The sequence below is a fragment of the Conger conger genome, chromosome 1 (genome assembly GCF_963514075.1).
Source record: "Conger conger chromosome 1, fConCon1.1, whole genome shotgun sequence".
Lineage (NCBI taxonomy): Eukaryota > Metazoa > Chordata > Actinopteri > Anguilliformes > Congridae > Conger > Conger conger.
The window spans coordinates 73124015-73146528 of record NC_083760.1 but is presented as its reverse complement, the minus strand read 5'-3'; the positions used below and the strand labels follow the sequence as shown (position 1 = coordinate 73146528).

At 43.8% G+C, this 22514-nt stretch overlaps 1 protein-coding gene across 1 annotated transcript in view; it reads left to right on the top strand.

Annotated features, from left to right (window-relative positions):
* LOC133122274 (platelet endothelial aggregation receptor 1-like) overlaps positions 1 to 22514 on the top strand; it is a 31394-nt gene that overhangs the window by 6838 nt on the left and 2042 nt on the right. The window contains exons 2-22 of the mRNA XM_061232174.1: positions 8218 to 8337; positions 8498 to 8599; positions 8676 to 8776; positions 9168 to 9260; positions 11191 to 11437; positions 11847 to 11952; positions 12144 to 12280; positions 12746 to 12958; positions 13268 to 13442; positions 13836 to 13956; positions 14979 to 15142; positions 15439 to 15541; positions 15658 to 15804; positions 16239 to 16373; positions 16844 to 16972; positions 18524 to 18649; positions 19480 to 19689; positions 20163 to 20272; positions 20668 to 20800; positions 21250 to 21312; positions 21763 to 21963. Of these exons, the coding sequence (XP_061088158.1) occupies positions 8228 to 8337; positions 8498 to 8599; positions 8676 to 8776; positions 9168 to 9260; positions 11191 to 11437; positions 11847 to 11952; positions 12144 to 12280; positions 12746 to 12958; positions 13268 to 13442; positions 13836 to 13956; positions 14979 to 15142; positions 15439 to 15541; positions 15658 to 15804; positions 16239 to 16373; positions 16844 to 16972; positions 18524 to 18649; positions 19480 to 19689; positions 20163 to 20272; positions 20668 to 20800; positions 21250 to 21312; positions 21763 to 21963 (2926 nt within the window). The 5' untranslated portion in view covers positions 8218 to 8227. The remainder of the gene's footprint in view (positions 1 to 8217; positions 8338 to 8497; positions 8600 to 8675; positions 8777 to 9167; positions 9261 to 11190; positions 11438 to 11846; positions 11953 to 12143; positions 12281 to 12745; positions 12959 to 13267; positions 13443 to 13835; positions 13957 to 14978; positions 15143 to 15438; positions 15542 to 15657; positions 15805 to 16238; positions 16374 to 16843; positions 16973 to 18523; positions 18650 to 19479; positions 19690 to 20162; positions 20273 to 20667; positions 20801 to 21249; positions 21313 to 21762; positions 21964 to 22514) is intronic.

Here is a 22514-nt window from a genome sequence, read left to right as displayed (position 1 = left end):
CTGGAGGGATTTGTGGCTGAAAATACTGTCAGTTACACTGAAGAGAAAAAGGGGTACTTTGTTATATACAGTATGTCAGAGTTTGTCGTACATTTACGTTTACATTTTTGTCATTTAGCAGACGCTTTTAATTCAAAGCGACTTACAAGTGTATAGGTTCTTCCACAAGTTAAAGCATCACATCCATAACTAGTGAAATACACATAAAGTGTTGTTCTAAACATATGGTCATCATAAGTGCTTTTTTTTTGGGTGGGGGGGGGGGGGGGGGGTTAGACAAGAGGGATAGGGATATCAGAAAGGGTGGCGGGGGAAATCAGGAGGGGTAACTAAGGGCAAATTGTTGTTTTACAATTCCGAAACAACTGTATATACATATAATGGCTAACTATTATGTCCTCATATCCAGTCAATGATAAACGAGTGCAAATACTAACATTTTATCTCCTGGCTCCTCCATTATAGGCCTCTGAGCAAGTAGTCTTGTGAGCTTTCCTATTCAAGTGTCTCTTGAATTGACATTCCATTCATATCTGTATTCACTTATACTCTACTGTTATTTCCAGAGCACTTTGGACCAAGATTTTTTCATTAAAGCAGAACCACGATAATTCTGAACAAGCACCAGTGTAGTTATCATCGTACCATTTTCAGTGTTGAAATTCATGCTTCGTGCAGAATGACTTTTGCTTGCTGATGGGAAAATATATACAGAGCACTAAAATTCACCATCATATACTGTATGCTCTAAAATTTGAGTCTGAAGATGCAATCTCCATCATCGTTGTAATCATTATCAAAGGCACACAGTGGAAGTCCAGTTATTGAAGTGCGCATATGTTTGATTACATTATGTGTCTTTTTCAGTGTGCTGTTGTGCAAAATGCATTTTGTATGAGGAACAGAAGTGTCAGGGAAAATGAGTGGAGACATTTTTCCACATGACTTGTTTATTGTATGTGAAATAAGCACTCTGTTTACTCTTGAAATTCTGAACCCTCAATCAGGGCCCTTGGGTCTTTATTCTGTCTGAAAAGATCAAGCACATCTGGTGGAGTTTCATAGCTTCTCTCATAGTGTTCAGTGCTCTGATGTTTGAGTAGAGGCGTTTGTGTGAATTCACATGTGTGAGTTTGTGCTTGCGTGTGTGTGCATTTACATGTGTGATGATGTGTTTTCGTGTGCATCGTGTGTGTGTGTGCACACGTGCAGGCCCACGTGCTGGAGAGCATGTTTATGTGTGGTCACCCTATTGGCCAGTGAAGCCACAATCATTCGGTCTGTGGTTTGAATCTGAAGTGTAGATGTGGTTGACACTCTAGAGCCTCAAACCATCTGTTGAACAATAGCTGGGGCACGGGCCTTCTTTGGTTCTATAACATTTGAAAGCAGTTATTGACAAATAATCAATATTATAAAATAGTGCATCATGTAATTTACTTGCAGTTCACTCAATGTTTGTTATTGATTTTCCAGCACTAACCTGCAGATTTCTTCAGTGAAAATCAACCACGTCGTAGGCCTTATATGAAAATTGTGAAGCCCTGTCAAAGTGTTTCTCTATTTTTCATAACATTAGCGCCCAACATGAGTCTGTATGTGTCTAATTCCACCCTAATTTGGAATGTGCCGTTCACCATTTGAAACCACAACCACGTTCAGTGGTCACTATCACCCAATCAGGAGTGTGAAGACATCTGTGATTCCCCTCCAAAACACGTGGGGTCACCAGCCTGCACACCACAGACCACACTGAGCAGAGTCAGAGGAAGACCTAGCATATGCAGCTTTAGCTTGATTGACCAGCGTGAATGAAATGCTACTGAGCGATGACATGGACCCCTAACTGAACCCTCCCATAGCCTGGGAGACGCAGTCACCAATTCCATATCACTCTCTGGAGCTCCCGGCCACACTTAGCACTGACACAGCCGGTACTGAACTAGTCTTTTATTTATGTATTTCTTTATTTTTACTAGGGACAGTGCACATTAATCGACATTTTCAGTTTCCACATCAGTGTAAATGTGCCAGAGTTTGCTAATGAGCTCATTCTCATCTGTAGTCCTTAACCTGCATGTCTTTGGAATAGTCATATTAGAACTACATATCTGTGGAATTCACATCACACAAAGGGCGTGACCGTGTTGCTTCAGTGCCTCCATAGTCAATTTATCTCCAGTACAAGAAGTATAACGATACTACACCAGAGATTCATGATCAACAGTACGATACCTTCCCTACATCAGAGCTCCCTTCAAGTTTATCACAGCAAGTAATTTCTGGAAAAGACAAAGGAAGGTGGGGTGTAGCTTAGCATCTGCGGGCCATGGTTGTTTGAATTTGGGACTCTCCTCTTTGATCGTTTGGCGGAGGTGACCAGGGCAGACACAGGGAAAGTGCAGGCTGTTCCCGCGGGAACTGCCCATGTGGAGGGGCTGGCGAAGGGGGGAGAGCGCAATGTACATCCTGTTATTGTGATTGTATTAGGCAGGGCAGGGCCGAAACACAGAGCAGCCAATGCAGAGAAAGAGCTGCTCTTATGCCTTTTTCCATGACAGTAGCTCAAATAAATTAACCGTGAGCATTGTGCTCTGTCACTTTTATTACCTAGATGAACTGGCAGCACATTATGGTTTTAGGCCACAGAGTGTTGAGTGGAGGAACTTTAATGTCCTGTGTGTGTGCATGCATACGCTTATTTGAGATTGAGTGTGACCTGCCTATATACAATAGGATTACTTATGTATGTGGGTGACCTATGTATATGTCTTTTATTGTTTTGACTATTTATGACTAATGCAGGAGATTTGTGGGAATTTCCTGTGAGTCACTGCAGAATTACTAATTGTTGATATGTTCCTTATCATCTTCCTGTGACAGAATGACAACTTTCTACCACCTTTGACTAATGCAAATAGTTACCTAATTGTTCCAAAAACAATCTCCCAGTGGCACTGCTTGTGTCCTTGGTCCTGGACAGAACTGTAATATCACCACTCTGTCAGCACAGTGATGGTCGCTGAACTCCGGAGAGGACATGTGGTGTGTACTCATTTCCCTTCCATTGCACAACTTTCACACAACGGATACAAAAGCAAAACAATAACAATGATGTCTCATTTACATTCCGAACTACTGAGTAAATACCACACACAATAGCACTATAAACAAAACACAACAAAATGTATGTTTTTCTTCTGGAGAATTAATGGAAACATTTCATGTATAATGTGTATACTTAATGTGATATAATACAATATTTTCCAACTCATAGCATTTATGGTGAGGGTAATTTTGTCACATTATCATAATAACAGTGCAACAGTGTCTTGGCAAATTATAACTGGTAATGAAATAGCATCACTATTTGCACAATGTGCAACATTTATACCATACAGTATGTTGACATCGCCTGACAGCAAGGAGGTCCTGGGATCGAATCCCTGTCGGGCGGGGCCTCTCTGTGCAGAGTTTGCATGTTTTCTCCGTGTTTGCGTGGGTTTCCTCAGGGTACTCTGGTTTCCTCCCACAGTCCAAAGACATGCAGGTTAGGCTGATTGGAGAGTCTAAATTGCCCATAGGTATGAGTGTGTGAGTGAATGGTGTGTGTGCCCTGCGATGGACTGGCGACCTGTCCAGGGTGTATTCCTGCCTTTCGCCCAATGTATGCTGGGATAGGCTCCAGCCCCCCTGCGACCCTATTCAGGATAAGCGGGTTAAGATAATGGATGGATGGATGGAGTATGTTGACATTGTTCAGACAGTATACCAATGATGGTGATGCTGATGGTTATTATGGATTCAGGGAGAAGTAAGATGATTCATTACTTTTAGATTTATTGTTAATATGCTTGTATCCAGTTGTGATGCTAGCTGACTTAGCTGTGTCGACAAAAAGTAAAATATCTTGCCAGTTTTACATGATAGAAGTGGTGCTTTATCTGTGAAAATTGGCATATGTGGTGGATGGCCAAGATTTCAGGTTGCTGAATTAGACATGGCAGGCTGTGTCTCTCTTTGCTGCAGTATTTGTGATGCTGCACAGCTGACAGACTTGCAGCAGCTGAGGGTTTGTGCCAGCGCCAGGGAAACAATAACAAGCTTCCAGCTGCAAGGGATCATGGGTTTCATTGTAGTCGACTCGAAGTTAATCTCACCGGCGTAGTGCTGAGCTGTGGCCATGGCTGTGACGTCAAGGGCTCGGTCTGATTTCAGTTAACTGGTAGTGTCTCTCAGTTTAAGCCTTGCATTAATTGGTATGGACAAGTTTCCCACTTCAGAGCTGTGAATTGGTAAACCAAAATTCATGTGAGTGTCTCATGGTTATTGTTTATGGAGATCTTTGGCTGCTCCAAATGATGGAATTTCTGCACTGCTGCACTTTTTCCACATTTTGACTACTTTTAATTTATTTGTGACAATTTCGTGTTTCACATTTTGTGTTTGTACAGGATACATTGATGTCACCACCACATTGATGCCACAAGCTTATAATTGTACACCACTCTTCATTAAAGGTGTAGTAGTAGTCGTCAGAAAATGTCTTAGGCGAATTCCACTGATGCATTGCTTGCAGATGATCTGATATTTTTTGACTCCCAACTCAGCAAAGGATTTTGAAGGAACATACATTCTGAGCACTTTATTGGGTATTTATTAGACTAGAGTTATGAAGTATTCTGCTGCAGAACATTCCCCTTTACCCCCATTCCTCAATGATCTCTATAATGAGCTTTTTCTCGATAGGTAGAGGAAAACAGCCAGCAAGAGATGAGATGGGCTTTGCTTTTATTTTAGTATTTCAGTCCGAATTTAATCTAAGTTGTAGCCTTTTACGTATGCCATAAAGCCTGCAACATGTCATCATACATGTGACAAATACATAGACAGTGTTTTTAGGCCTAACCCTCGCTCTGCTCCCTGTCTGCTAATGACAGTGTTTTTAGGCCTAACTCTAGCTCCACTCCCTGTCTGCTAATGACAGTGTTTTTAGGCCTAACCCTAGCTCTGCTCCCTGTCTGCTAATGACAGTGTTTTAGGCCTAACCCTAGCTCTGCTCCCTGTCTGCTAATGACAATGTTTTTAGGCCTAACCCTAGCTCTGCTCCCTGTCTGCTAATGACAGTGTTTTTAGGCCTAACCCTAGCTCTGCTCCCTGTCTGCTAATGACAGTGTTTTTAGGCCTAACCCTAGCTCTGCTCCCTGTCTGCTAATGACAGTGTTTTTAGGCCTAACCCTAGCTCTGCTCCCTGTCTGCTAATGACAGTGTTTTTAGGCCTAACCCTAGCTCTGCTCCCTGTCTGCTAATGACAGTGTTTTTAGGCCTAACCCTAGCTCTGCTCCCTGTCTGCTAATGACAGTGTTTTTAGGCCTAACCCTAGCTCTGCTCCCTGTCTGCTAATGACAGTGTTTTTAGGCCTAACCCTAGCTCTGCTCCCTGTCTGCTAATGACAGTGTTTTTAGGCCTAACCCTAGCTCTGCTCCCTGTCTGCTAATGACAGTGTTTTTAGGCCTAACCCTAGCTCTGCTCCCTGTCTGCTAATGACAGTGTTTTTAGGCCTAACTCTAGCTCCGCTCCCTGTCGCTTGGTCTCAACTTCATTCTCAACCCCATTTCTGTACCTCATTTATTTTTCCTTCTCTTAAAGTCTCTCTTTTCCAGAGCATGAGTAATATTTTCTACCTCAATTAACATTTCAACTCTCAGGGAGGGAGGGAGGGAGGGAGGGAGGGAGAGAGAGACAGAAAAAAGAAGAGTAATGTTATGATCAATGCCATGTGCTCTGGGTACTGGATTTCTCCACTTTTAAAAGAAAAGAACCATTTCCTGATGCTCTCTTTTGCTCATTCTTGCCCCTAAGTCATGACTGGGGTGAGAGGAAAGCAATGAAAATGTTATTGAAAATCTGGCACTGGAAATATAATAATCGTAATATTATGCAGTGTTTCAATCATTTTTATTACTCATAAGATTAGGATTGTTTGTTTATTATTTAATACTTTTTAAATTTTATTTTATTGTATTCCAATTTTATCCCTAGCTTTGCTACAGTATATTAGCTATTCTCTTTGGTTGATTCATATTTGGTTGAGTGAATTTCAAAATAATTCCTTTTACTTCTACTGGAGCCTTTGTTATGGAATATTTTCTCCCGTTTAGAAGCTTGGCAATGCATATTTGGTAGGGTATTCTTGTGCGTAGGCTCGTCATTTGGTTCAGATTCAAAATCCTAAAACCCCAAAAATGTTTCTTAATTATTTGCATTTGCTAAAAATATCATTCACACTTATTTCATCATATGGTACTCATTTTAATCCACTTGAAGAATCTGTGTGTGAAATGAGGTTCCAGGATATGGAAAACAAATGCAGGCCATGCTGATGAAAGCCTTGGCATGTCATTGTGTGTCTTTTAATGTGTAATCCTCGATTGTTTAATTGTCCCACATCAAAGGCGGGTCGAGTATGACCGTCTGCTTTGTTAGTTGAAACCATACTGTGTCTCTAGCACTGGCTGGTAATTGGAGACTCTTACAAATTCCAGACACAACTTCCATGGCACAGTGTGCCTTGAGTGAGACATTTGCAATGTGACGCTCAGAGTAGTTAGATTTAATGTTAGTATAAACACAATATGGAGTGAGTACTATTTATAGCATGAAGTTTGGTAGTGTGCCAGATAGGCAGGTGAAAGGTGCCTCGGTTAAGAATATTTAACCACAAGAACAACAACTATAAATGTTGAATCTGTAGTAAAAATCGTCTAAGAGTATGCCAGTTGGCGGGATTCAAAGAGGGATATTCTCAGAAATGATTCTGACAAAGCACAGAATCAAGCCGAATGAGACTGTATAAAGCCTAAATTACTCTAAAAGAGCTGTGGTGAAGCTAAAATAGAATATGTTGGATTAAGGACAGTAAGGACATTTGTTCACCTGGTATGCTTTATAGATAGAACTGCTGTATTAAATCCATATGCACCACTGTACATTAAACAAACAGATCAGCCCAAATGCAGTTCCCAGATTTTCGCTTTTCTTTGTGGCCGTGCATTATTTCAAACACATGCCGCTTCTCATCACATAAGAATCCTACTGCCACTACCAGGCTCTTTTTAAATCAAGCACAATTACATGAGAAAAAGAGTAATTAAAAATATCTACTCCAGAATGAGCTCACTTGTAAAGTCATTTGGCTCTCTTAATGAAAGCCATACATTCCTGTGTTTCTTTATAATTCTGTTTAGGTGTTTTTGCTAGTTTTACTCAAGTCCTGACTTTAGACCAGGCTCTAAAGGAGTTCCTTCCGAAAGACAAGAGAATTGAAGGGCAATGTTTTTCCCAGAACAGTAAAGTCATTGTCTTAATTAGCACTGCTGCATTGATGGCAGTCACTGTTCTGAGCCTATAGAGTACGCTGGTAAAGTGCAGAACTGCTACGTTGATGTCAGTTGGTATACATTGCATCATTTCCATTGCTATTTTTTTTCTTCATATCTGTTTAAGATTTAATCCTAAAAATATTTGCTTACATGCAATCTTTAAGGTATAAAGTGTAGTGCTATTGCAAAACTTATTAGGCATTTTCTACAGGTGATACTTGGTGTTTACAGGAGATTTTGTATGTCGTATGAAGTATATGTGTACTGGTACCAAAACAATAAAACAAAGTTAATGACCAGCTACACCTACAAATAGAAGAGTTTTCCACACTGGCCACATGGTGTGTGTTGGCCTTTGTGGCATGATCTGAGGGAGTTTTGAAGGAGACCTTCGTCAACAGGGCTGGGCTTGGAACAGTATTTGTTGGGGGGTTCTGGAGCCTCTCTCTCTCTGTGTGCACTTCCCTAATGATCTCCCCGTTGATTGAGACCAGATGGCTGTGTAGCATGCGTGAGGAAGGGGACCATACTGCTGCCAGATCAGGCAGGGGACAGGATCAGCTGTGTTTAATAGGATGAAGGGAGCTGGAGCCACGTTCCTCTGCTCTCTCATCCACAATTCACTCGTTTTCTCCATCTCATATTCCTTTGTTTGAAAGTTCGGAGAACGTTTTGTACAGCTTAACAGGGAAAGTTTTGGTTGAATGTATCCTAGGGACAGCATAATACTCTAATAAAATGTGGTTCCTTTTGTAAAACCCTACCAGCATCACAAGAGTAGCTCTTGAAGGACCAATAGAGGAATAGTGGCTCATGTTTTTGTGTGTTTTGTCAGATCTGCAAGGATGGAGTGGTCTGTAAAAGGGTACACCACCCTGCTACTTCTAGGCTGCTTTCTGGACCTCACATGGCCTTTGAATCCTGGAGATCCTAATGTGTGCAGCCAATGGGAAAGGTGAGACAGACAGTGTATATTCTGTAAGAAAGATCTGATCATGGTTGAGCGTAAGGGGACACATAAGAAATTATTGTACTATTATTCATACAGTGTGTCTGTGTGCGTGTGTGTGTGTGTGTGTGTGTGCTTGTGTGTGTGTGTGTGTGTGCTTTTCCAGTTACACTACCTCAATCAAGGAGTCCTACGCCCGGCCGTATGACTGGCCATCTGAGGAGCCCTGTTCTGACGCTTGGAGCTTCTACAAGTGCACCCGTCACAGGTCAGCGTGCATCTCTCTCACAGGGCTGGGGCACCTGTCTGACCGCTCAGAGACTTACAGGACTGTTCTGTCACAGGATCACCTACAAAACGGCGTACCGGCAGGCTGTAAAGCTGGACTACCGCAGGAGGTACCAGTGCTGTCCTGGCTACTATGAGAGCAACAATAAATGTGTCCGTGAGTATTATCACCCCCACATTTTTTCATGTAGCTACACATATGTCGCTCAAATTATGTAAATCTGCAGTGAATTCAGTGACCACTAATAATGTTAATGTAGTAAGAAAAACCTTCTGAATTATGTCTGTTAAAAGTGAAGACCAAAACACGCTGTTGTAATTTACCTGACCTCAATTCTCCTAAGACACAGGGTTCTTCTCCTTTAAGAGTGCTGTCGTTAGCCTTTGCTACTGTTACCCTGGCTTGTACGGCACATAAAGGTGTTGCACATCTGTGTTTTATTTGCTTTTAATTGCAGTGGCTGTTTAACATTGGCCTTTCACAGTATGCCTGTGCATGTTCCCTCGCCTGTGCCAGAATGTGTCTCACTGTGCCCCTCCCCTGACAGCCCGATGCACTAAGGAGTGTGTCCACGGCCGATGCCAGGCCCCGGACCGGTGCCAGTGTGAGGGCGGTTGGCACGGGGAGGACTGCTCCAGTGGTGAGTTACTGTACCCCCCACCCTGCACAAAATGAACACCACCCTCCCGGATTCCACATTTAAAATGGTTTCCAGTTTAGAACTGCCTCTTTCTCCCCCTTCCCCGCCGTTTGGATATTCCTTTTTATACAAAGCAAAAAGTCCAGATACAGTGATGACTTCACCGGTTTTTGTTGGAGAACACTGAAGCGCACTGCCGCTCTGCTGCCTGATGCCTTCTGAGTGGGCTTCTGAGAACAGGAAATGGAAAATTGAGTCTTCAGCTCTGGGTAGAGGGCTGCGGTGTGGTATTGGGACAGTTTTGGCTCAGTGCGCCTGTTTTGGAGTCCAGGGCCTGGATCAGAACCGCTGAGTTGCTGGTTCCTGAATGCCTGATTGTTGAGCTAATTGTGGGAATAGGGAGGGCTTGAAGCTAATGCAGTGAACACGCTGGAGAGTATCTGATTTTGAATACGGTGTTCATCACTCCTCAATGCGCTAACACCACATTTAGACAAGTATTATAATTTTCCCATAATCAGGAACATTCCACAGATACTGTGAACCTGATGATTGCTTCAGTCAGTGTAAGCGAGAGGCATGTCTTTGGTTCAGTGAAGTACATCATATGTAAACACAAATGTTGGAGAGGATTTGGGTGGAGTTCTGTAGTAGACACATGGCCAATCACTTTCATATATATAATATTGCGTACGTTGGCTCAAATTCTCAGGCTCAATTTCCCATGAAGCACATTCACAACTGAAAAGGTTTGGAAACTTGCACATGTTTAGCACTGGGGACAGTCGAAGCCAACCAGTTCCAACATATGTTTACTGAGTTCACATGTGAATAGGCAGCATTTCTGTGTGGGATTGCTTAAGCTGTCAGTCTCCATCATCGTAGGCCTCCCCTCTGGATTGTTATCTCAGGCCTTTTTTCAGCTAAGCATTTTCCAGCACATATTTAGCATAGACTTGACACGTACTGTACCTAGACTAAACTTGCATACATTGCTAAATAAATCTAAATAAATCTCTAGTAATACAAATTAAATCTTGTTTGAACATTGTCATTTTCAATTATTAACATGGCTGTGGCTTAACATTTGAGAGGGTTTATTAGTCATGAATGTTGGGTGGATATGCATTAAGGAAGAATCCATTAAAAAGCAGTTATATTTTGGGAGGAGAAACTTTTGCTATTTAAGCTGGTATATTCTTTTCCATAGCTTTTTGACAGATTTGACATGAGCGTGTCAGGATGAAGAATAACTGGGAATATTTATGATATATCTTGCTTCATGGTGCGTTAAAGATCTCCCTCATCTTCAGTCGACAGCTTTGTCACTGGCTGGAATGAAATCTTAGCCCTGTGTGAATCATGCTATTCATGCTCCCTCATCTGTCTTTTTAGCTCCGTGAAAATTGGCTTGTCAATAGTGTATCCCCGTATGTAATGTTATATTCTAAAGCCTAAGCAGATATAGAACGCTTGTCTAGGTGTGCTGAAACCCATTTGGATTTGTGCTTAGGTATGGGAGAATTCCAAGAGAGTGAAATACTATTATATGTTGTGACTTCTTCACTTATCAGAAATCCTTATCCTTTCTTGTACTTTGCTTTAACTGTACCCGTTTATGCTGCTGCTGTTTTGCTGAGTCAAATAAGGTTACAGAAGATTTGATGGCTAGGGTTTATAGGGGATCATCAACTCTGTAGGGGGCCCTCAAATGCAAATCCAGCCCTGTTCTTCTATAAGACCGGGCAATTAGTGCTACTGATTGGCCAGACTGTCTTCACACCTGAGTCCCAGGTAAAGGGAGGGTGGAAAACCAGCAGTTCTTGGCCCTCAAGGCCCCCTTATAGTCTTGTTACTTTAGTTAACACATGGACTTGACCACTACATCACCCCATGCTGACCTGTCTCATAGTGATCCTTTCCCTTTTAGCCTGTGATGAGCAGCACTGGGGCCCAGGCTGCAGGCAGCTCTGTGTGTGTGAGAACGGGGGCCACTGCGACCCCCTCACCGGCTCCTGCCAGTGTCGCCGAGGACATACCGGCCCCCACTGCAAGGACCCCTGTCCTCTCGGGACCTTCGGCAAGGGCTGTCTGCAAAAGTGCCTGTGTGGAACTGGTGGGTCTTGTGACCCTGAGACTGGGGAATGTCGATGCAGAGAAGGGTTCACTGGAACACTGTGAGTATGAACAAATTAATCTGGCCACTTATTCTGTGCAGTGTGCCTTGCATTGCATGCAATGCAGTATGGTCCATGAGCTAGAAACTGGTGTGACAAAATCATGTTTATGCAGTCATGCAATGTTACGGTCTATCCTCCACATATACAAATATAATAGCAGAACAATGGCAAGAATGATGATCGGAATGGGCCAGTCAGTAAATCTTAATTTCTGTCACATGGACAAATCACTCTTCATTTGCAGTCTGCAGTGAATGTATCAAATGTGGTATTGAAGGTCTTTCTGGCGTCAGTGAGGAATTTCCACTTGTGTCACATTGTGTCAATGTTCGTATTCCTGCTTTCTTCTTCAGAAAAGTTTTGATAAGCAGCTGTTCTAAACTCTCTCTCCATTCCTCTCCCTCAGATGTGACCAGCCCTGTTCGAGGGGACTCTGCCCCCTCAGTTGCCCCTGTCAGAATGGAGGCCGTTGCCAAGGAGAGGGCATGTGTGCCTGTCATCCTGGATGGACGGTAATGTTTTTTCTGCTAAGCTATGACAAAGCTAACAGGTTGCCTCAATTTATAGAGCTTTTATATACAAATTATATCACATTATTCTGACCTACTCGGACAGAACACTTGCCTATAGATGATCATGTTTCCAATGAAGTGCACCTGCTGTTTAGAAGTAAAATGGCTCTCTCTCTCTCGTTCTCTCTCAGGGAGCAGTGTGTACAGAGCCCTGTGCAGTGGGCCGGTTTGGGCTGAACTGCTCTCAGGAGTGTGTGTGTCACAATGGTGGTCAGTGTGACCCGGAGACAGGACACTGCCGCTGTGCTGCGGGCTTCACAGGGGACAGGTCTGCATCCATTCAGTAACTGTGGGAGAGGTGCTGCAAGTGACACTCAAGTCACATAGAGACACCTTCATGGTCCGCTGGCGTGAACACAGGGCCAGTTCTCAGATATGTGACTCAGCCAGTGTTGTGTTGTGACTGTGATTGTAAATCGCTCAGCCAGTGTTGTGTTGTGTTGTGACTGTGATTGTAAATCTCTCAGCCAGGGTTGTGTTGTGTTGTGACTGTGATTGTAAATCTCTCAGCCAGGGTTGTGTTGTGTTGTGACTGTGATTGTAAATCTCTCAGCCAGGGTTGTGTTGTGTTGTGACTGTGATTGTAAATCTCTCAGCCAGGGTTGTGTTGTGTTGTGACTGTGATTGTAAATCTCTCAGCCAGTGCTGTGTTGTGTTGTGACTGTGATTGTAAATCTCTCAGCGAGTGTTGTGTTGTGTTGTGTTGTGTTGTGACTGTGTGTTGTTGCTGCAGATGCCGTGAGGAGTGTGCGGTGGGCAGCTATGGCCAGGACTGCCAGGGTGTGTGTGACTGTGCCAACGGAGCGCGCTGCTTTAACATCCACGGGGGCTGTCTGTGTGAGTCCGGGTTCAAGGGCCCCCAGTGCAGGAACAGGATGTGTCCGGAGGGGACGTACGGCATGCGCTGTGACCAGCAGTGCCTCTGCCACAGCACACATACGCTGAGGTGAGTGATGCTCTGTCACGTAACACACGTACACACACGTACACGCACACACAGCACACATACGCTGAGGTGAGTGTGGCTTTGTCACGTACACACACGTACACACACGTACACGCACACACAGCACACATACGCTGAGGTGAGTGTGGCTCTGTCACCTAACACACGTACACACACATACACACGCACACACGTACACACACACACATGCCCACATGCGTGCACACACACACACACAATGGTCACAATTATACTGGATTTATGTCAGCTTGGCTTACATATGACTTTGTCTCTTTGTTAATTGGCCAGCTGTCACCCAATGAAGGGGGAGTGCACATGCCATCCTGGGTGGGCGGGGCTGTACTGCAATGAGACCTGCCCACGGGGTTACTATGGCCACGGTTGCCTGGAGACCTGCCTGTGTCTGAATGGAGGTATCTGTGACAGTGTGAGCGGACGCTGCCAGTGTGCCCCAGGGTACAGGGTGAGTGTGCTTAGACTGACTGACATAGGATGTCCACTACAGTGGGGAAGTCCTTCCCTCTGAATATCTTTACTCTGACATTTGTTTATGTATAACAATATACAAGCCTATTTTTGTATTAAATACTAACAAACTGTAAATTGCATTCAATTTACAAAGAGAGCTAACATGAATACCTGTTCAAATGTTGTCATTTTAATGAGGATTTGTTTTATTTGAATAATATTAGGATTGTGAGCTTCTCTGTGTGTTTTGTCATATTCAGCCCTTCCTGTTTGTAGCCTGTACCCTCTGACCGCCTCTGCTCATGTCTGAAGGGTCTGAGTCATTGGTACGGTTCTGATGAGTGTGGCAGTGTCGATTGGTGTGGTTATGCTTGTTTATGTCCTGCAGGGGGCGCACTGTGAGCTCCACTGTGAGAAAGGCTTCTTTGGTAAGAACTGCTCGCAGTCCTGTGCCTGTAAAAACGCCCTGGCCTGTTCTCCTATCGACGGCACCTGCTTCTGCAACGAGGGTGAGATGCACACAGACACCCACAGTCATACGGGTATATGCTAATACACCATTATACTGTATGTACACACACTTTTACACCTGCACACAGATACCCACAGTCATACGGGTATATGCTAATACACCATTATACTGTATGTACACACACTTGCGCTGTCATATGGTATGTAGATGAGATGAAAGCAACTAAAGCTTTCTGATGTGCTGTTATTTCGATATGGTGAGATTATTACATGTGCACACATGCACAAAGAACCTCCCTCCTGACCTGGGTTTTGATACATACACTTAGTGAGCATTAGGCAGACCTGTACACCAGCTTGTTAATACAAATATTTTATCGGCCAATCGTGTGGCAGAAACTAAATGCATTAAAGCATGCACACCTGGTCAAGAAGTTCAGCTGTTTTCCAGACCAAATTTCAGAATGGGGAAGAAATGTGATCTGAATGACTTTGACCTTGGAATGATTGTTGGTTTCAGAAAAAGGGCACAGATGTGACACAGGGCGGTTTGAGTATCTCAGAAACTGCTGATCTCCTGGGATTTTCACACACAATAGGCTCTGGAGTTTGCAGAGAATGGTGCGAAAAACAAAAAAACATCCAGTGAGCAGCAGTTCTGTTGGGAAAAAAGCCTTGTTAATGAGAGAGATCTGTGGAGAAGGGCCAAACTGGTCAAAGCTGACAGGAAGGTTACAGTAATGCAAATAACCACGCATTACAACAGTGGTATGCAGAAGAGCATCTCTGAAGACAATGCGTCAAACCTCTCAGTAGATAGGCTACAGCAGCAGAACACTTGATAAGTCTCAAAAAATAAGTCTAATAAATACCTAATGAAGTTCTCACTGAGTGTATATATCTATTTTATTATTATTTTTTGTGATCTAATGTTTTTTATTCAACAAAAAATCAAACTCAAACAGAACATTCAACAGTCTTGATTCATAATACTGATAATATTTAGTATTATAATGTGCCACACTTGTAACGCAATGGTTGTAAACTGATTTGTGTCCAGGGTGGAAGGGCTTGGACTGCTCCATTCCGTGTTCTGCTGGGTCGTGGGGTCCGGGATGCAATGGTACATGCCAGTGTTTGAATGGGGCTGTGTGTAATCCAGTGGACGGAACTTGCACTTGCACTGCAGGTTGGCAGGGGGCGCTATGTGACCAAGCTTGTCCCGTAAGTTATATTATGTGTTCAAGTGACATTGTACACAGGTTTTTTATTTCTGTTTCCTATCATTGAATGCTTTCACAAAGCTCAAGCTAGGTTTTGAAATAGCTGGTTGACCAGTTCAGACCAGCTCCATCCTCAACATGGTTTGACCAGCTGAAGCTATGTTATGAAACAGCTGATAGCTAGAATTTCAGGCTGGGCATAGCTGGATTTTACACCAGGGTGAGGCTGGTGCATTTGCATAAGCATTGTATGGTGTCACATGACACATTGTGTAACACTGTTACTGTTGTGTGCAGACAGACACCTACGGACCGGGCTGCTTGCAGAAGTGTGACTGCCTCCATGCAGACAGCTGCCACAGGGTCAGCGGCCAGTGCCAGTGTTTACCAGGCTGGACCGGTAACCAGCTTTCATTTCCGCCAGATTAGACCAAGACAAACTGCTCAAAATCAGCTCTGTTGTACATCCCAACATCTGAGCGCATCCTGTCGTAATTCATGACTATCCCTTCCCAGGCGTGCGCTGTGCCCAGCCTTGTCCTGAAGGCTTCTGGGGACGCCAGTGCAACCACAGCTGCTCCTGCCTGAACGGCGCCCCCTGTCTGCGAGACAGCGGGAGTTGCGAGTGTCGTCCTGGATACCACGGTTCCCAGTGCCAGCACAGTAAGTGCGGGCTGTCACCATATTGTAAACACATTTCTGCCCGTGTAATTTTGTCCTGGTTGCAAGGACTTTAGTTTAATGAGGATGTTTTTGTAAATGGGTACAGTTCAGTTGTTCCTCCTCCATCATATTCTCCTGCTCCCAATTGTGGTGTTTGCTGCTCTGTTTAACGTCCTCAGTATTATCTTCCTTGTTTTAGAGATGGCGGTTTCTTTGTTGAGGAATATTTTCTTTGCTGTCTCCCTCAGCCCCGATGGGGTTGTGTGATAGGCAGCCTCTTATTATAGAGGTTAATTTGCCATTTAGGGACATATCCGTGCAATTATTTAGGCACACACTGTGCCATGCTGCAGTTACCAAAACATTTGTCATCTTGTCTCTTTCATTATGGCTCTCTATTTCTCTCTCTCTCTCTCTCTCTCTCTCTCTCTCAGTTTGCAGTGCCGGTATGCACGGAGCTCAATGCAGTGTGCTCTGTCCTCCTTGTGTCCATGCCTCCATTCCCTGTCACCACATCACAGGAAAGTGTGTGTGTGATCCAGGGTACACTGGATCCCTGTGTGATCAAGGTGTGCAGGCCTGCTTCATGCCCTGTCTTGTTATAGGCTATGAGAGTTATTTCAGTCATTTCACCTGCAAATTCTGGTGAACTAAATTTTTAATTTAACCTCTTGAGATCACATTACATCTTAGGATATTGTAAGCACTGCAGCTAGTCAGGTAATATTAGTTCATCATCATTTCTTACAGAGCTCAGGCCCTTATCTTATGTTACAGGCTAAAGCGCATTTGATATATTATGTAAATTGTAGCTGGATATTTCCTTTACAGTTCATGAGACTTACTTTGTCTGAAGGCACAGCAAAATTCTCAGTGCCAAATCAACTCTAACAGAGTTAGTATGGTGTGTAAATGTGTATTACTTAAAAATGCTCTATCAGAGTTCATTTTACCCAGAAAAAATAATTTAGCTGTTGCTGCAGTGACATGAATGAGATTCTGGCTGTAGTATAAAGCTTGCTGTATGTGTGTTTCTCAGCATGTCCTCTGGGACACTATGGCAGGCAGTGTGCTGGGGTTTGTCGTTGTTCCAACAACTCTACATGCCATCATCAAGATGGCTCCTGCCACTGTAACCCTGGCTGGACTGGGTCTGAATGCTCCCAGCGTGAGTCCCTCATTCTCTCTCTCTCGCTTTCTCACACACACACACACACACACTCACGGGCACACGCACACACACAGACACACGCACACACACGCGGTATCAGTGTCAAACCCTTGGAGTGGTGCAGATGACGGGGCATGAAAGCCAATCCTTTGTGGTTCTCTCTCAGGGTGCGCCCCAGGGACTTATGGGTCCGGTTGCAGCCAGCGCTGCCTTTGTGACGGCCCCTGTGATCATGTGACAGGGGCGTGTGTCTGCCCGTCAGGCTACACGGGCCACTTCTGCCAGTCCAGTAAGTCCCCGGCCATTTTGCCCTCTCAACATCTGTCTGATTACTGGGAGGGTATTTCTGGGTCATATTTCTTATCAAAATATGCCTCTTTGGAATTCTTTACCGTTTTTCTCAATTGTTTACACGCTGTGGCTGAAATTCTTGGCACAAAGTTTAAAAGCAGTAGCTCAAGTATCAAAGTGTGATTTCATAAAAAAATGATTGCTGCAAAATCACAAATACTTTCACCCTTGTTTTCATTAGAGCATGTCCTGGCTGCTCGGTGGCTTCGCCTGGCTAAATTAAGACACCATTCTCATTGTGATGCACAGATAAGCCCCACGGTCTGGGACCGTGCCTGTGCTTTCATGGCCAGTAGCCCCACAGGGCCGTGTATAATTGGCGTTAGTGCTGCACATGAGGAGGGTTCAATCAGCAGAGATCTGCCTCTTATTGTTCACCAGACACTGCTGGCCAATCAGGTACCTTTAAGTCTGCATGATTAGCAGTACATGAAGTAGTATCTTCCTCCCACTCCTCTCTGTACAAGCGGTGGTGTAATAAGAGATGGTGTAATAAGAGATGGTGCTTGAATCTGTGCTTCAGAGGAGAGCTTGTATGTTCCTCTGAATCAAAGTCGAGAATCTATCATCAGCACCTGATACATGATATTGCACATTCCAGATTGGGAGAGAAGAGGGAACAATTGGATCCAAATCAGAATTCCCTTACACACATGTTTACATTTGAAATATTTTTCATAACAAGATGCATTGTGTTCGCATGGAAAACGTGTTTCTTATTTACAAACAGTCATTGCCAATTGAATTAATTCACATCTCATCTGTACCATCACTATTTTGGTTCTGCACTGTTGCCACAAGCAGATGGCAGCTTCTCCATTAACTGTCACTGCACAGAAACTCAGTGCTTTACTGTAGCAGTCACCTGCCAGCTCAACATATGCACAACATTGTTCTTATGAATGTACAAATTCTGATTAATTATATTGTTTTCGGTCGAAATACTTTGAAGCGTCAAAATCCTGTCCTTGAACTGCTTCATTATAATTCTATTCCGAAAGAAAGTACTCTTTTTACAATACAGATTTTTTGTGATTGTGGTCTCTTAAAAAATAAGAGCCATTTTTGTTGTGTTATTCATTTTGTGCAACGGTTTTAATTAGAAAAACAGAACATACTTATTTTGCAAAGGATCTTGTGGTTTTGGTTTATTGATCAGTGTATTAACTGTGTGAGTGTAATTTGCTGTACGTGCAGAGTGCCGGCCCGGACTGTTTGGACCTGACTGTGCCCACACCTGCTCCTGCCCCCCTAACGCCAGCTGTGACCCCCACACTGGAGTGTGTGTGTGTGACTCAGGATGGGGGCCTGACTGCCGAGCAGGTACTGCTGTGACCAGCCTCTATATCCTGCTCCAGAACACACTTATTACTTTTGGAAAGTGTGACAATGTATAGTATTGCTAAGTAAAAATAATGCTATAAAAACCTGGTTGCAGGCCAGCAATAAGACTAGTTAGTAAATACATACGTAACAGATCTAGTTTTTTCTTAGAGTGCTCCACTGCTTGACTGTAATACATTTCCTTGCTTATAGACCTAAAGACACCTTACATTATTAACATTTTCCCAATTGAAACAATTCATATTTACTGAAGTAATTAATAAACTAAATTAAGTGGTTTAGTAACTTGTCTTCCTAAGATTTGAACCCACTGCCTCCTGGTTGTATGACGAGTTTTATGTATAGTTCTGCTGTCACTGTGTCCCTGCATAAGGGGCAGCCTGTAGCCTAATGACACCAGTGTAGTTGCTATCAGATACAGCTGTTGAACATATAACATATAACAATTAATATAACGTATACATTACAATCCTGTGTTTATCTTTGCATCACTGAAACAGACCAGAAAAGAAGGAGTGAAAGTTATTGGGGGGATGCTGAAACGGGCAAAGGGTTATATTGTGTCCCTGTCCTAACAGAGGGGAGGTTATATTGTGTCCCTGTCCTGACAGAGGGGAGGTTATATTGTGTCCCTGTCCTGACAGAGGGGAGGTTATATTGTGTCCCTGTCCTGACAGAGGGGAGGTTATATTGTGTCCCTGTCCTGACAGAGGGGAGGGGATGTTGTGTCCCTGTCCTGACAGAGGGGAGGTTATATTGTGTCCATGTCCTGACAGAGGGGAGGTTATATTGTGTCCCTGTCCTGACAGAGGAGGGCATGAGTGTGATGGTGCCGATGTCCCCGGTGGAGAGGGACTCGTGGGGGGCTATCGGGGGGATAATCGTGCTCGTCGTCCTGGTGGTGCTGCTGCTGGCCCTGCTGCTGCTCTACCGTCGGCGTCAGAAGGACAAGCAGAGCCGCACGCCCACTGTGGCCTTCTCCTCCACCCGCATGGTCAACTCACAGTACGCCCTGCCAGGTACTGCACTCCCCCATAGGCCTGCAGCCTGTAGGGCAGTTACTATGGAAGGACTTATGTGACACTGTGGAATGTTTCATTGTTTCTGAAAATACATTTGTTCCATTTCAAGTTAGATTATGTACATGTACATTTAACTGGAGCTTAACATTTACTGTGTGATTTCTGAGGAAAATACCAAATACAAATACACTAGGTATTTCAAACAGCTGATATTTTCTCTGGGTTTAACTTTCTCAAGAACTCCTTTGGGTATCTCCAGTGAATGTCTGTAGCTGCAACATTGAAGCCATATACAGTTCATGCTAAGACTCCTGTCCTTATACTCTCATACTTAGAGAGTACAGGGTTGTTTTCAGTTCTTCTGTACATTTCATTCAAATACTGTGTATTTGTTTGCTCACAGTATATTTTTTTTACTTGGAATTTCAAGTTGATCTGTTAATACTGACTGTAATGCTCTGGTTTTTCAGATGTGCCTAGCTACCACCACTTCTACTCTAACCCCAGCTACCACACCCTGTCCCAGAACAGACCTCCCCTTCCCCACGTCCCCAACAACCAGGGCCATGCCCACATTAAGGCAAGTGCCCTCCATTTCAGCACACGTGATCTGGCGGCTTGCTCTTTTATGGAGAAGAACTCTGATTTTATTCAGTTATGGCAAAGGACACAGAATAAACACTGAGCAATTGCACTGGTTTTATTTTTTATTTGGAAAAGCTGTAGTTTTGGATTCCGGTGACAGACACCCGTGCATTTAGTTTACTCTATAAAATTACATTAAATCTGTGCCTCACCAAAAAGTAATATATAATATTTATAATTTTTCTTTTGGATATACCGTTAGCAGTTTAATTAGTCCCTTGAATCTTATCTCAAGAACTCAAAGACATTTAAATCATCAGCACCATTAGCACGATTGAGTCAGTGAAGTCAGCTGAGTTTCTGTGACTGGTGTGACTGTCTCCTGAACAGAACACCAATAACCAGCTCCTCTGTAATGTGAAGAACATGGAGAGGGAGAGGCTGGGCCTGTTTGGGGTGGAGAGCAATGGCTCACTGCCTGCGGACTGGAAGCACCACGAGGCCCCTTCCCGCAAAGACATGGGTATGTCCCTCCACCGTCCCTCCCGAAGCTACATCACCACCACACTGAGACTCGGGTCACTGTCCCCTTACATGCAGTATGGAGCAAACTACTCTCAGGCATACTGAGGACATCTCTGTAGTCTGTATACAAGTCTGTAAGCAGACAAGTCTGTATACTCGTCTGTACGCAGACAAGTCTGTATATACGTCTGTATGCAGACAAGTCTGTATATATGTCTGCATGCAGACAAGTCTATATACACGTCTGCCTTCAGTCTCCTCTGTACATCCCTGGCAGATCACCAATGAGCATGATTCAATCAAGCTTAAATTTTACCCAAACACGTTTTTAGTTTTAAGAATGGATTTAACCCCTTTTCCTTTTGTACTAAATCAGTAGGATGAGAATTAATGAATTTAGTATTGTTTTCTATATCCTGTGCTGATTGAGAGTGTTTGTGTTGACAGGAGCATTTGGAATCGACCGCAGTTATAGCTACAGTGCCAGTCTGGGCAAATATTACGACAAAGGTATTGTCTGAAAATCTCTGTAATCTTTCTGCTTTGTCTCTTGGCTTAATGAACAATAATAAAATGTATTTGATAGATACATAGATCAGATAGATCAGCACATTTATATAGCGCTTTTCTAGACACTCAAAGCGCTTTCAGTGGTGAGTGGGAAACTCACCTCAACCGGCACCGGTGTGTAGCACCCACCTGGGTGATGTATGGCTGCTATTTCACCACACTCCAGCTGATAAAGTAAAAATAAGTCTAATAAACACCTGATTAAGAAGGCAGGATGAGGGAGAAGCTCTGAGAATCATGAAATCATTAAAGTAATGCTATAGTAGACTTAACACTGTCGCCCCATTTCTCTGCTGATTGGAGGTTATAAAACCCTGGGTTGAAATGAGGACGTGAGCGTGCCCCTGGTTCCTTGTCATTTGATGGCCAACACTGCCCTCTCCTGTGCAGACCTGTCCAAGGGATCACGTATGGCTGTGAGCAGCAGCTCTCTGAACAGTGAGAACCCCTACGCCACCATCAAGGACCTGCCCGGTCCACAACCCCGCACACTGGAGAGCAGCTACATGGAGATGAAGTCACCCATCCAGCGTGAGAGGTCGTATGTGGAAATCCGCTCTCCGCCCCTGCACCCTGCCTCCACAGTCACGGGTAAGGATGGGAAGAGTGGGGAAAGAGGCAGTTCACTGTTCAGATCGGTAGTATAGACTGACTGTATGTACTTAGAGATAGCAGAAGCTGAGGGGGGGGAAGAGCTTTGAGAGGAGATTCATTTTAGGGATACATAATAATATCTGGGCTATATAACTATTGCTAATAGCTTAAAACAAACAAATTGGTATCGTGCATTGTGCCTTTTTAGTTTTAATTACTGCGTTTCATGTCAGACGCTAAAAACTGCCCCAGTGCGTATCAGTTAATTGTGTGCTGGCAGCCTCTGTACTCCACTGACACCAGCATTATGCAGCTCAGCTGGCAAACTGTGGAGAGAGAAAATAAGTTCTGGCTAACAGCACACATTTTGGAGATCGGGTGCTTGCCTGTGCTCTCCCAAATTCACACAGATGGATGCAGCAATGAGACCTGCCAAAAAGTGGGGAAAGGGGGGAAATCTTCAATAAAATTGTTTAAAAAAAAAACAATGGCATATCCAAGTATTCTCTTGTATGCATTGGTAAATAGCAAACTGCATTCCCATGGTG